Source organism: Phycodurus eques, chromosome 13, assembly GCF_024500275.1.
Source record: "Phycodurus eques isolate BA_2022a chromosome 13, UOR_Pequ_1.1, whole genome shotgun sequence".
NCBI lineage: Eukaryota > Metazoa > Chordata > Actinopteri > Syngnathiformes > Syngnathidae > Phycodurus > Phycodurus eques.
In genome coordinates this window covers 10,453,192-10,467,250 of record NC_084537.1, presented here as the reverse complement: position 1 = coordinate 10,467,250, position 14,059 = coordinate 10,453,192, and the positions used below count along the sequence as shown (strand labels likewise).

Below are 14,059 nucleotides of genomic sequence, written 5' to 3'. Positions count from 1 at the left end.
GGATTTGGCGGACCGGATGTGGCCCCCGGGCCTTGTGGTTGACACCTGTGGTTTACATGATTAAAAGCATTTAAAAACTAAGGGAAAAAATAGCTTATAAACATTTAAAACAAAACAGCCTACAGTGCAAGAAATGTCATTTAAAAGTGGAAATGCTCTAAAAAGCATGAGAAAAAAGAAGAGTTTTTAACCTGGACTTAAAAACATTCACACTTGGGGCTTACGTCACTCTATTCCTTATTCCATTTGTTCCATTTTTTATTCCATTTCTATGCAGCATAATAGCTAAATGCTGCCTCACCATAGTTTGCTTTGGACTCTGTGCTCCACTATTTGACCTGAGTCTGTCGATCTCAGAGACCTACTGGGTTTATATTCCATGAGCATTTTTTTCATGTATTCGGGATTTAAACCATTTAGTGATTTATAGACCAGTAGCAGAACTTTAAAATCTATTCTAAAGATGACTGGGAGCCAGTGTAAAGATTTTAGAATTGGAGTGATATGCTCTTACCTCTTTGTTCTGGTCAGAACCCGAGCTGCAGCATTCTGAATGAGCTGCAGCTGTTTAATGCTCTTTTTGGGGAGTCCAATCAGAAGACCATTACAATAGTCAAGTCTACTTGAGATAAAAGCATGGATGAGCTTCTCCTGGAGCTTCTCCTGGTCTGCTTGGCACATGCAAGCCTTCACTCTAGATATGTCCTTCAGATGGTACAAGACGGTTTTAGTAATTGATTTAATATGACTGTTGAAAGTAAGGTCTGAATCTATCAGTACACCAAGGTTTCGGAGTTGGTCTTTGGTTTTTCAAGAGAGTGAGCCTTCAAGCTGTTTAATGCCAAACTAAACATTAAACAATAAGAATTACACACTTTGTATTTAAAACAACCACATAGGTTTGTTTTAGATGAGTCCATTTAGCTCAAAGCTAACACACCATGCAAAACGCCATAGACAAACTAACAAAACTAGCATTGATCTCACAGTTTTATAACCCTTTGAGTGAGAGATAAAAAAAATGCTGCAAAAACACATCCATCCATCCATTTTCTGAGCCGCTTCTCCTCACTGGGGTCACGGGCGTGCTGGAGCCTATCCCAGCTATCATCGGGCAGGAGGCGGGGTACACCCTGAACTGGTTGCCAGCCAATCGCAGGGCACATACAAACAAACAACCATTCGCACTCACATTCACACCTACGGGCAATTTAGAGTCTTCAATTAATGCATGTTTTTGGGATGTGGAAGGAAACCGGAGTGCCCGGAGAAAACCCACGCAGGCACAGGGAGAACATGCAAACTCCACACAGGCGGGGCCAGGGATTGAACCCGGGTTCTCAGAACTGTGAGGCTGACGCTCTAACTAGTCGCCCACCGTGCCGCCGCAAAAACACATATAAACAGAAAATATAACTATAATCACATGCATATATTATTTATCCTTTGCGAAAAATGACTAATATAAGAGCAGCTTGGTGAGTCTGTTCTGAAACTCTTCCTTATGTGTTAATATCCATGTCTACTGTAGATTATACTGCCCTAGGTCTCCAAGGTGCGCACTCCAGAAGGAGAAGCACAATGTCCATTGAGTTGAAGCAAAAAAATGTCAAAAACTGTTTTATTCTTTGTATTCTAATTAAATAATCATTACAGTAGGTTTTTATAAAGTACATTGTTATGCAGTGCTATTTTTACTATTAGAAAACATTACACATTTCTTTGGTGGCTTTTTTTGGGAGGCTGCAACAGATTAATGGCATTTCCACTCATTTCAATCGGGAAAGATGATTTGAGATACTGTACATTGAGTCTGGTCACTGAACAAAGTTGTATCACAAGGCACCACTGTACAGTTTTTCAGTTTTCATGAGCTAATTTGGCTTTTTTATGTCATTGGTTTTATTTTTGTTGTACCAACTATTATACTGTATATACCGTATACATTATACGGTATATACAGTATAATAGTAAAATTTGATTTGGACTTTCTACTTTTTTACTTAAGTAGATTTCAGAGTCAGTACTTTTTTTTTTACTTTTACTTAAATAAAGCGGGTGAATCAATAATTCAACTTTTACACAAGTATCTTTAATTCTACTTAACTACTGAGTGTGAGTACTTTTACTGTCAGCTGGTCCAAAATCAAGATTTGGGGCACTAACCTGGGGTGCTGGTAGAACATGATGGGTAATAACTCATCAACAGGCTGCATTTTGCTCGGTTGAGTCTGCAGGAGCTTATTGGCCCCTTGCAGCAACAGCATATACCCCAAAGTCCAGTGAGAGTATCCTGGGTGTACCAGGTTACCGACTCCATTCACCCATTGCTCCGGGTCCTTGGTCTGCAGTAGGTTACAGCTAACATAACTACAAGGACACAAATCAGGAAGCAATAACATACACCAACATTATTTGTCACTTGTGAAATCAGTGATTTAATATCTCAGTAGCTAAAAGTAGGTTAAGTTTGGTCCAGATCCCCCCCCCAAAAAAGGCTCTGTATAATAGAACATTTGATAATCTAAATGCGTAGTGGGCCGGGGGCTATACTTTGCCCACTCCTGATTTAGGGGTTAGGAAGTATTTTTCCCCAAAAACATAAGAAAAAGCTATTCAGTTGTCTCTACAAAGTATGAACTGTGTGTGCTGTGCGTTGCGAGCCAGCATGGTGATCAGCACGGTGGGCTTGAGCAGCGAGAGAGATTCATATCAGCGTACCAATGCACACAAAGACGGAGGGTGAGAAACTAAATATTTAAAATAAAAACAATGTCTCTATGGTCATTGTACATGCATTATTTTGTTTACGTTTCAAGTACAGTACTTTTTTAAAGTACAGTTCAGTTGTATTTAATTTAAGCACATGCATTTACATTTAATCTTTAGGAATGATTTAAGTATTTGTTTTTATTTTTCCTCATATTCAAGACCAATGTTAATGTTCAAACTTTGCATAATGTTTCAGCTGGCTTACAATATTAACTATAACATTTAGGAATAAAACCTCTGCCTCATTTATTATTATTTTTTTAATCAACACTTGGTACTTGCTGTATTAAGTCTGAGAACCACAGGTTTAATGATTTATTTTAAATACAGTAAACATATATAATCATCATCATCATCATCATCATCATAATCACCAATATAAAATAATTAAAAAAGAATGTAACATTTTAATGAACTAAATGGTTAATTAATTATAATTAACTTAAGTTATTCAATGGCATGAATGAATAAAAATGCATTTGCAGTCATTTATCTCATTGAATAACTTGGTAATTGGTTTTGAACAATTTTACATTTTTACATTTAAATTTAACATATTTTCATTGTTTGAATTTATCAATACAATTACAATTAATTAGAAATCTTCATCCCAGTTTTTTCCTATTCACGGACGCCATCTTGTATTAGCCTTCTTCAAATGTGTCTGTTTGTTTTACACTTATTTCCACATACGTTTATAGCATCAGTTTTCCCCCATGTGTTCCAGAGGCTAAGTTAATAATTACATTAATTATAAATAATATAATTTAAAAATGAGCATGGATTATTATTTTCTTAAAATAAATTAATAAATAAAATAAATATAATTTCATCTGTTGCATTAATGTAGCTCGTTAATGTGGTAATTAATTTATTGTAGACATAAACTTTGCAAATATTATGAGAAACAATATTATATATACACTAAAAAAAATTGTCATTCATACTTTTGCCACCTGTCTATATTTGTAACTTTTTGCGCAGAACGTGTTATAAATCGTTAGTAGGAACCTAACTTGTTGCGTGTTCCTTGAGGGACATATTCAAGTGTTGCACACACGCAGTCACTGTGCGGGTGCGTTCGAATTCGTCAACCTGTTGTCCTGATACGACGTGGCAAGCGACAAATCACCACTATTCTGTGTGTTTTATCCACGTCTTCGCCAAGATAATTGATTCAGGACGACAGTGGACAACTAGTATGGCAAACCTTCATCGAGAACAGGCTTGAAAGGTGGTTAGCAGCCCCATATCACACATGCCGTACGACCAACGGCGTGGCTCGGTTGTTATTTTGGATTCTTCTGTCATGGACAAATCCGAAAAGTCTTCAAACTGGATGCTACAGCATCCAGTGGTGAGTGTGTTTGTATACGACTGCAGTGATCAACCTGCTAAATAAATGTATTTCTCAAATACACTGTGTGTATCTTCTGTTTAGTATCTCAAGATGAAGAACCTCGAGGTGGAAGACAATGAACAAATCCATGCTGCTTTCCTTGTTTACATGGATCTCACTGAGGGTACGTTTCAGAAACTGAAGCCAGCTGAAAACATGACAGCAGTATGTAAAACATTTTGAGCATTAATTTGATATCCAGTTTTAGGGCCCAAGTACAAGTACGCTCTTAGTCCTCACTGGTAAGACTTTGGCCCACTTTGACTGTGTCGTACTAGTAACGCTTTTTTCACTACTACCTAATATTTCTGCTAGGGATGCACCGATACAGATACTATACATCTGTACTCATCCTCGTAAAAAATGCACCGATACCAATTCACCAGTCTGATTATACACCTGGGTAGGAGCCATGTCAGTATAGGGGATATATTTTGCCAAACCAACTTTTTCTAGTATTTGGGATATAATATTGTCTATATGGTGTCTCAGTAAACACGTGAAATATGAATTAAAATCATCCACGCATTCCTTACTTTCATAAATGTTTCTGTCTAGAGGCCTGAAACCAGGTCATCTGATATTCTCGAGCTTATCTACATCACTTGCGAAGATCTCCGCCTTCCCTTTCCACTCCCGAGCCAGCGCTGTCAACATAAACGCGTGTGTTTTCACAAGTGGGTCTTCTACACGGAGGCAACCAATCAGAGCAAAGGGGGCGGTCTTAGCCAAATATGGACAAAGTGGATACAAAACGGGGTCAAACAGAAGTAACTGTCACGGACGGGTGCCTTTTCTGGACACTCGTATGACAAAACGTAGGTGTATTTGTAAATGAAATTGACACTTTTATACTAAGTCCATGTTAGAGAATCACTCTATGGAGGTCTAAATAGCCAAAATACGGGACCTTTAAAGTAAACATGGATCACACACAATAGTACTACAAGTCAAGATGATGTTAACTTGTGGAATTTTATATTTCTAGTAGTACTAGTAGCATAAGTTTGTCGACTAGTGCAGTTTTACCTCACTAGTAACATGGCTGTCGTACTAGTATACCAAAGTTGTCCTACGAGTGAGGACAAAGAGCACTAGTACATGGACCTCAAGATGGATGTCAGGGATATCAACTTAATGCTCCAACGGTTCATTTTCATCTTTTGACTTAATCATTATTATTTTGCCTCTGTAAAGCACTATGGATTTGCCTTGTGTATAAATGGTGCTATACAAATAAACTTGCCCTTGCCTGGTTGTTTGCAGTGCGTAAATGGAAGGAGGTTTCCTGTGTTAAAAGTGATGAACTCGAGCTCGTACTGTTGGAAGGGAAAGAGAAGGAAGGATCAGCCATCCAGTCAGTTTTCCCGCTGCCTGTGCATCGGTCTTTGACCCACAGAATGTGAGAAAGAAAAACTTATTTTTTAAGTTCAGTACAGTACATTTAAGTACAGTTCAGTTGTATTTAACTTTTAAGTCCAATACCTTGGCATTTAATCTTTTAATTGTTTTTTTTTCAAACATTTGCTTAGGTATGAGTTGTATTTAACTTTGATTGATATAATTAATAATTGTCCTTCAAAAAAGGAGTCTTCAAGCTGTTGATTGCCCCTACAAGTTGGAGTTTAGTGTCAAACTAACCATAAAACAAAGAGTGTTTGTACTTGGGGTGGAACGTTTTTTTTTAAAACGTCCAAATGGTTCGGTTCAACTGTTTTGGTTCGGTCTACATGTGTCCTGTTAGGTTCATAGACACGCACAATTCTTTTTTTCTCATTTACGATTGTGGCGAAGCAATGAGCAGTTGCACTAATGCAAGCCAAGATGGCGATGTGCGTGGTTGAGCCAGTGTTGAATTCTGGGTAACGTAGTAACGATGCCCGTTTGTGGGGCTGTCAATGCGTCGTGATCTTCCACAGAAAACTACATTTTCAACATCTACAAGTTCCTCCCAAAGAGATTTGATTTGAGCATTTGTTTGACTCTGGAGCAGCATTTTAGGTAGGAAAAAAAGGTCTGGACATGTTTCCCAGAAATTGAATAGTGCTGAAACAAACCTCGAACGGTATATACGTTTGTGAGTCCTAATTTGGTATATTGATATGCGTCAGACCTACAGTATTTGAGCAACGTAAGTTGTTAACACGCAGCTAGACTCGCCAGCCCCCTTAAAGCTGTTATAATTCCTACACCGTTTACCTGACTCGGATGTAAATACCCTTAAATTAAAGCTGAAAGTCTGCAGTTAAAGCACATTTTGTTTGTTTTGACTCAAATCCAAAGTAGTGGTGTTTAGAAAAGATGATAATTGTTTGCATGTCCTAATATTTAACAACAAATAGATATTTCTGATAAATGAAAAATAGTTAAAATAATAATGATAATTAATAATAATGTTGTGAAGATATACTTTCAGTTTTAATTATACAATACATAATTGATTTTCCCAAGAGTCACTGTGTAACGAACTGAACTGATAACTGACCGCAAAACGAACCATGCGTGTGTGTGCTGATTACACTTCATAAAACCAGTTCAGTTTACGTTCTCTTCTATTATGCTTTTATCACTATATTTTACAATATATTGCGACATTATTTGCATTTCCATTCATTTAATAATAGGGAAATGTGTTTTGAGATGAGAGCATGGTCATGAAATGAATTAAACTCGCATCTCAAGGGACTACTGTATAAGTAAAATGTACTTACTTATTTACAGTATTCGACACGTTCTGGACAGAGGATTTCCTATGTTGCTGTGTGCTGTGGCCTCGGACTCCACGCTGGTCTACCAAAGGTTGACTGATGGCTTGGTGACCCCCGACCCACCCGTAGGCCCCTTCCAAGACGTGGGACGCCGGCACCACAGGAAGAGACGACAGCATCAGTTGGCATCCGGTGGGAGCCACAAATGATCGAGTATCTGTTTGGACTTTGGTTGGATTGGATTTATCCGCAGTGCCCTCCTAGGAACCTGTTAAGAGGTTACCTCTCAGTTGGCTGGTGACTTTTGAGTTTATGTAATCAGAGTTCCTATGATCGCTTGCTTATATGTTTATGATGGTATATAAATTTGCAAAAGTTCCTGCAGTTCATCCTCCAGGTCACCTCAAAGATTTTCATCTGGATATAAGTCTGGGCTCTCTTTGAGTCATTGTCAAGCAAGAAGCTGCGTTAACATTTCATATCCATGCGTATATTCTGCCAAAAGACCATGTTTAAAAGCACTTTGAGTATTTATTTGAGATCCTTGATATTGAGGGTAAGGGGTTACACTCATTGTCCTCAATACGAAGACAATTCAGCTCACTAGTAAAATAAAGGTGTCTTGTAATGTTTTTCTACGACTAGTGCCATTTTTGGACGACTAGTACGACATTAAGCTGAAAATCAAGGATATTCAATAAAATCCATACTAGTAGGCCAAAAGTGGCACTAGGTGTGGAAAGAACATTACAATACCTGTGAGACTCAAATGGCTTTCCATACACTGCTAGTATATAATTACACACTACTAGTGCGCAATGCCATGCAACTAGTAGGTCTTTTCTATAACATGTATGACATTTGTGCATACTGGTAGGACAACTGAATGTTACTAGTGAGGCGAAATTGTGCATTAGTTGACAACTGTGTACTAGTAGAGACATAAAATTATTTTAGTCCATAGATAGCCTTTTACTAGTAGTACTAGTAGCACGCATATGTCAAATAGTGTACAGTTTTGCCGCACTAGAAACATAGTTGTCCTACTATTGTGCAGAAATGTCACACAGTAGCAAGAGTCTGTAGCGCTCAGAGCCCTACTGGGTTCTACTAGCATTTGTTTCATATTTTCAGGACCTAAACCATTTAATGATTTATAGATCTGTAGCAGAACTTTGAAGTCTATTCTAAAGCTGACTGGGAGCCAGACTTTAGAATTGGAGTAATATGTTCTGACCTCTTTGTTCTGGTCAGAACCCGAGATGCAGCGTCCTGAATGAGTTGCAGCTATTTAATGTTATTTTGGGGGAGTCCAGTAAGAAAACCATTGCAATAGTCAAGCCTACTTGAGATAAAAGCATGGATGGGATGTGATGGATTGGCACATGCAAGACTTCACTCTGGATATGTTCTTCAGCTGGTAGAAGGCTCTTTTAGTAATTGATTTGCTGTGACTACTGGAAGTCAGGTCGGAATCTATAAGCACGGTTTCAGACTTGGTCTTTGGTTATTAGAGATACCCCTGGTATTTACTAACAGTAAACCTCTTTTCTTTACTGCCAAAAACAATTACCTTGGTTTTGTTGTGGTTTAATTGGAGGAAGTTTTGGTTTATCCAGTTATTTATTTGATTTAGACAGTGACACAACACCTCAGAATCACAATCAGAATCATCTTTATTTGCCAAGTATCTCTTAAACACAAGGAATTTGTCTCCGGTAGTTGGAGCTGCTCTAGTACGACAACAGACAGTCAAGTGACAGAGAATACCTTTGAGACATAAAGACATTGGGGGGAAAAAAGTCACTGAACAATAAAAGGTTGCTATAATCTGGTAATGCCGGAACAATTTGTGCAAAAAGAACTGTGGTCATCTAGGGACACTACTAGATATAACTGTGTCTCATCAGCATAATTATAGTAGTCAACATTAAGGTTCTCAAAATTGAGTGGCATAGACAGGCTGAACAGGAGGGGTCCGAGAACTGACCCTTCAGGGACCCGTTATGTCATTGCCATTCAATGAGATTGAAAACCTCCAATGGTTACGAAATAACTCTTTTTCCTCCAGGTAGGATCTGAACCACTTAAGGACTGTTTCATTTAGTTCTACCCAGTTTTCCTACCTGTTCAGAAATATGTTATAATCTACTTTATCAAACGCTGAACTGAGGTCCAACAAGTCAAGAACTGACATCTTTCCCAAGTCAGTGTTCAACCTTATATCATTTAGGACTTTAATAGGAGCTGAATCTGGACTGTGATGAGTTCGGAAAGGTGATTGAAATTTGTCAAAAAGTTCATTCGAGTTCATGTAATCGCTGAGTTGGTTAAAAAGCACTTCTCGACAATCTTGGCTATGAAGGGGATATTTGAGATGGGTCTGTTGTTTGCTAACATGGAAGCATAGAGGCCTTTACCATACAAGTGTTCCTCCATGGTGTTTTTGGTCAGTTTAATGTTGTCTTAGATTTAATAGGAGCAACACTATCCATGACATTTGAGAATTCCAGGTGAAATGATCCAAACGTTCATCAACTGTCTCTGCATTCACTGTTGGTGACACAGCGACAGTATGCACCTTTTTTAATAAGCACACAGAGGTTGCCAGAACTTTTGTGAGAATCTGTAATTTAAAAAAAAAAACACACAAAAATAATCGGAAATAGCCAAGTCCCTAATGTCCACTGATAAAATCTCAACATCCTTAGAGATTACCAGGTCTAAGATGTGAATTTGAGTATGAGCTGGACTCTTTATTTGTTGAGAGAGGTCTAATGTGTCCAGTATAGCAGGGACTTGTTTGGATTTTTTTCCCCATCCTATTGTCAACGTGAATGTTAATGTCTCCCATTATGACAAAATGGTTTTAGTCAGTACAGATAACTGACAGCAGTTCTGAAGATTCCTCCATCAATTTTACATTGTATCTTGGAGGTCGATAAATTATTAAAGTAATAACCTGTGGATTACCCTGTATTAAAAAACAGAGATATTCAAAAGAGCTAAAATCCCCCAATATAATTTCTTTACACTGAAATAATGATTTTTTTAAAAAGCAGCAATTCCAACGTCTTTTCTCCCTATTCAACACTTGTTCATGAAACAAATATTTGTTGGTGTTGCCTCATTTCGAATGGTGTTACAGCTACATTCTGTCAACCACGTTTCATTAAGGAGCAAGAAGTCTCGATCATTGGTCGTAATGATGTCATTAATCGACAGTGACCTGATGTTAAGTGGAGCTAACTTTGCAGAGATAACTGTAGCCAATAATTTGGCATTTTATACTCCTAATCTAGTAGCTCTACTTTCGTTGTGCCTCATTTCCTTAACCGACTTTCTGTCCTTTTTAATTACAGGGATAAAAAATGCCTGATCTCCACAAGGGTCTGACTTCTTCAGGCCGCCATGACCCCGCACATATAAGTCAGATTTGGAGTTAAGATTCGTCATTGGTGGAGGAGGGGCCGTTCGCATCTTGGTAGATGTTGGTTTCAGGCGGGAGGGGTGGGGGGAGACAGAAACAGTCTGCCTTGTAAAGATTGTTCGCAATCCCAAAAAATACAGAAATTGTCAATGAAGGTCACGGATAGAGTCGTACACACTTCTTTAAGTCACTTATTTAATTGCCTAAGCCTATGAAACATTCATCTCGAGATCATACCATTGGGAGAGGTGCACTTACGAAAACCTCAGCATCCAAACATTGCACTTTTGTTAGATCAATGACATCTTGTTTCAGTACCTCGGATTGTTGCTTGACAAAATTTAGGGCCCCTGTGTGTATAATGACAGATTTCACAGTTGGGTGCTCATTAGTGATCTCCATGATATTTTTAGAGATATCATACACCATATAGTTTGTAAACCACAATACTTAGCTTCTCACTGCAAAAAAAATTTTCACATCCTTGATAGCTCCATCACCAACTATTAACGTTTGGGGTGTCATTTTTCTCTTGTATGATTTTGTTTCATACCTTTCAGTGGTGGTGGGGGTGAGCATTCTTTGCCATGGTCTTGTAAAAGTGGCTCAAATCTGTTTGTTAGTCTGATGTCAATGTTTTGCGTTGAATTGATTCCTCTTCTCTTTTTTTTTTTTTTTTTTTTTTTTTTTTACCTTTGCTGTAGCAACCATCCACGGCTGCTCTCTCTGGTTTGTAGAAGCACTCAACGCAGGCCAGCCGGATTCCTCGCTAATATACTGGTCTTCTGTCCTCCCTTTTGCATGCAGTCACATATTTTTTGGTTTTGCTCCTATTAAATTCCAGGGAGAACTGCTGGATGATCCATTACCGTTTCCACAATGCACATCTGTCCTCTTTGTGGAGCTGACTGGCTGGCTGTTAGCATGCTCCTGGTCACCATTTTGAGACATCGATAGAATGGTTTCATTCCCTGACTGTGCATTTATTTACCTCCACATACACTTCAAGGCGGTGAATTTTTGGTTCCAGGAATGCCGTCTTCTGTAGCAGTTTTTGATAGTCTTCAGTGGAAAAGGGAGGCATCTTGTTGCTGGTCTTGTTGCTAATAGCAGGCTTGTGCTGATTAGCAGGCCACGCTCACGTAATGGTGAGGGGATATAAAAAAATATTGGAATATGGCAATGACTGACTATCTACAAAATGTACGGTCCAACAGTTTTAAAAATATCCAGGAATCACTGCTAATTTCTTTGGAAGAAGAAAAACAAGTTTATCAGAAAGAAAAATGTAAACAGAGGCCAAGCAAGTAGAACAAGCAAAAAAGCATTTGCACTGTACGAGAATAGGAGTGGAAGATAGTCGTGGGAATTATTTTTTTTTTTTTTTACCGAGACAGTCATTCTACCAGTGCACTGAATTATTTTACTCGTGAGGACAAAGAGCATATTAGTACATTGATGGACCTTTAAGTTGGATAGCAAGGATATTGAATAAAGGATTAAACGGCTTTTTGTTATAACATACCAGAAGCGGAAAAATCAATTATTACAGGTTAAACTTTTACAATTCCAATGTAGTTGGGATGTTGTGTCAAACATAAATAAAAACAGAATACAATGACATTTTCAAATCATGTTCAACCTATATTTAATTGAATACACTGCAAAGACAAGATATTTAATGTTCAAACTGATAAACATTATTGTTTTTAGCAAATAATCATTAATTTAGAATTTTATGACTGCAACACGTTCCAAAAAAGCTGGGACAGGTGGCAAAAAAGCCTGAGAAAGTTGAGGAATGCTCATCAAACACCTTTTTGGAACATCCCACGGGTGAACAGGCTAATTGGGAACAGGTGGGTGCCATGATTGGGTATAAAAGGAGCTTCCCTGAATTGCTCAGTCATTCACAAGCAAAGGTGGGGCGTGGTTCACCTTTTGTGAACAAGTCCGTGAGAAAATAGTCGAACAGTTTAAGGACAATGTTCCGCAACGTACAATTGCAAGGAATTTAGGGATTTCATCATCTACGGTCCATAATATCATCAAAAGGTTCAGAGAATCTGGAGAAATCACTGCATGTAAGCGGCAAGGCCGAAAACCAACATTGAATGTTCGTGACCTTCGATCCCTCAGGTGGCACTGCATCAAAAACCGACATCAATGTGTAAAGGATATCACCACATGGGCTCAGGAATCCTTCAGAAAAACAATGTCAGTAAATAAAGTTCGGCGCTACATCCGTAAGTGCAACTTGAAACTCTACTATGCAAAGCAAAAGCCATTTATCAACAACACCCAGAAACGCCGCCGGCTTCTCTGGGCCCGAGCTCATCTAAGTGGAAAATTGTTCTGTGGTCCGACGAGTCCACATTTCAAATTGTTTTGGGAAATTGTGGACGTCGTGTCCTCCGGGCCAAAGAGGAAAAGAACCATCCGGACTGTTATGGACGCAAAGTTCATCTGTGATGGTATGGGGCTGTGTTAGTGCCAATGGCATGGGTAATTTACACATCTGTGAAGGCACCATTAATGCTGAAAGGTACATACAGGTTTTGGAGAAACATATGCTGCCATCCAAGCAACGTCTTTTTCATGGACGCCTCTGCTTATTTCAGCAAGACAATGCCAAACCACATTCTGCACGTGTTACAACAGCGTGACTTCGTAGTAAAAGAGTGTGGGTACTAGACTGGCCTGCCTGCAGTCCAGACCTGTCTCCCATTGAAAATGTGTGGTGCATTATGAAGCGTAAAATACGACAACGGAGACCCCAGACTGTTGAACAGCTGAAGCTGTACATCAAGCCAGAATGGGAAAGAATTCCACCTACAAAGCTTCAACAACTAGTGTCCTCAGTTCGCCAACATTTGTTGAATGTTGTTAAAAGAAAAGGTGATAACAGTTTTTGTAACACATGACCCTGTCCCAGCTTTTTTGGAACGTGTTGCAGCCATGATTATTTGCTAATAACAATAAAGTTGATCAGTTTGAACATTAAATATCTTATCTTTGTAGTGTATTCAATTAAATATAGGTTGAACATGATTTGAAAATCATTGTATTCTGTTTATATTTATGGTTAACACAACCTCCCAACTTCATTGGAATTGGGGTTGTACTTTTGTTGACAGTTAATAAATGTGGGTTCACAGCAGTGGAGATAAGTTTAAAACCACTTTTATTTTTTTCTAGAAAAACAGAAGACCAACATAGACTTGCACAGTAACACTGGTGAGTGAAATACAGACTCCGACTAATGCGTGACTTCACCCAAGCGGGTCATTACATAGAAAGCCGATCGTGTGAGTGCGTGCAAGTGTCTTAATGTGCAGTGATGACAGGAAGCGACCCTGAGCCTTGTTTCACATAAATATATTACAAAGGAATGTTGGCCGACATTTAGATTTGGCCCAGAAATTGTAGAAAAGAGATTCATACTGTTTTCTGGAATTCAGAAGCCAACCTGGTGACTTTCAGGGAGGCAGATAGAGAGAGTGGGCCTCATGCATGAAACATCTGTGCGGATAGTATTACTCTGTTATTGTACATACAACTAATTCAATTGTTCATCTTTTTTGTTGTTGTTATCTTTTAATCCGCAAGCTTCATCTGAAGCTAATTTAAAACTATCAATGAAAAAGCAAATCATGAAAACATGACTCAAGGCAAAGAAATTCAGTTCAATCAAACCTATCAATCCATTTCAAGGAACATTACTGTGACACTGGATGTATTTTGTATAAA

General features: G+C 38.5%; 2 protein-coding genes across 2 annotated transcripts in view; one reads left to right on the top strand and one right to left on the bottom strand.

Annotated features, from left to right (window-relative positions):
- The first annotated feature begins 3,845 nt into the window (after positions 1–3,845).
- On the top strand, positions 3,846–8,448 carry tsen15 (TSEN15 tRNA splicing endonuclease subunit). Its single transcript, XM_061695188.1, has 4 exons — positions 3,846–4,129; positions 4,214–4,295; positions 5,438–5,573; positions 6,893–8,448. The coding sequence occupies exons 1-4, from the start codon at positions 4,031–4,033 to the stop codon at positions 7,086–7,088; spliced, it is 513 nt and encodes a 170-aa protein (XP_061551172.1). The 5' UTR covers positions 3,846–4,030; the 3' UTR covers positions 7,089–8,448.
- Positions 8,449–13,422: 4,974 nt separating this feature from the next.
- zgc:55943 (uncharacterized protein LOC406337 homolog) overlaps positions 13,423–14,059 on the bottom strand; it is a 9,473-nt gene continuing 8,836 nt past the window's right edge. Inside the window, exon 6 of the mRNA XM_061693387.1 lies at positions 13,423–14,059. This exon is cut by the window's right edge and continues 512 nt beyond it. The gene's annotated coding sequence lies outside the window, so the exon portion shown is untranslated.

Excerpts from the sequence above, each read along its gene's own strand:
- tsen15 (XM_061695188.1), top strand. The coding sequence starts at position 4,031 with ATGCCGTACGACCAACGGCGTGGCTCGGTTGTTATTTTGGATTCTTCT. Across the intron at positions 4,130-4,213 it reads GGATGCTACAGCATCCAGTG|TATCTCAAGATGAAGAACCT; the intron begins GTGAGTGTGTTT and ends TCTTCTGTTTAG. Across the intron at positions 5,574-6,892 it reads CGGTCTTTGACCCACAGAAT|TATTCGACACGTTCTGGACA; the intron begins GTGAGAAAGAAA and ends ACTTATTTACAG.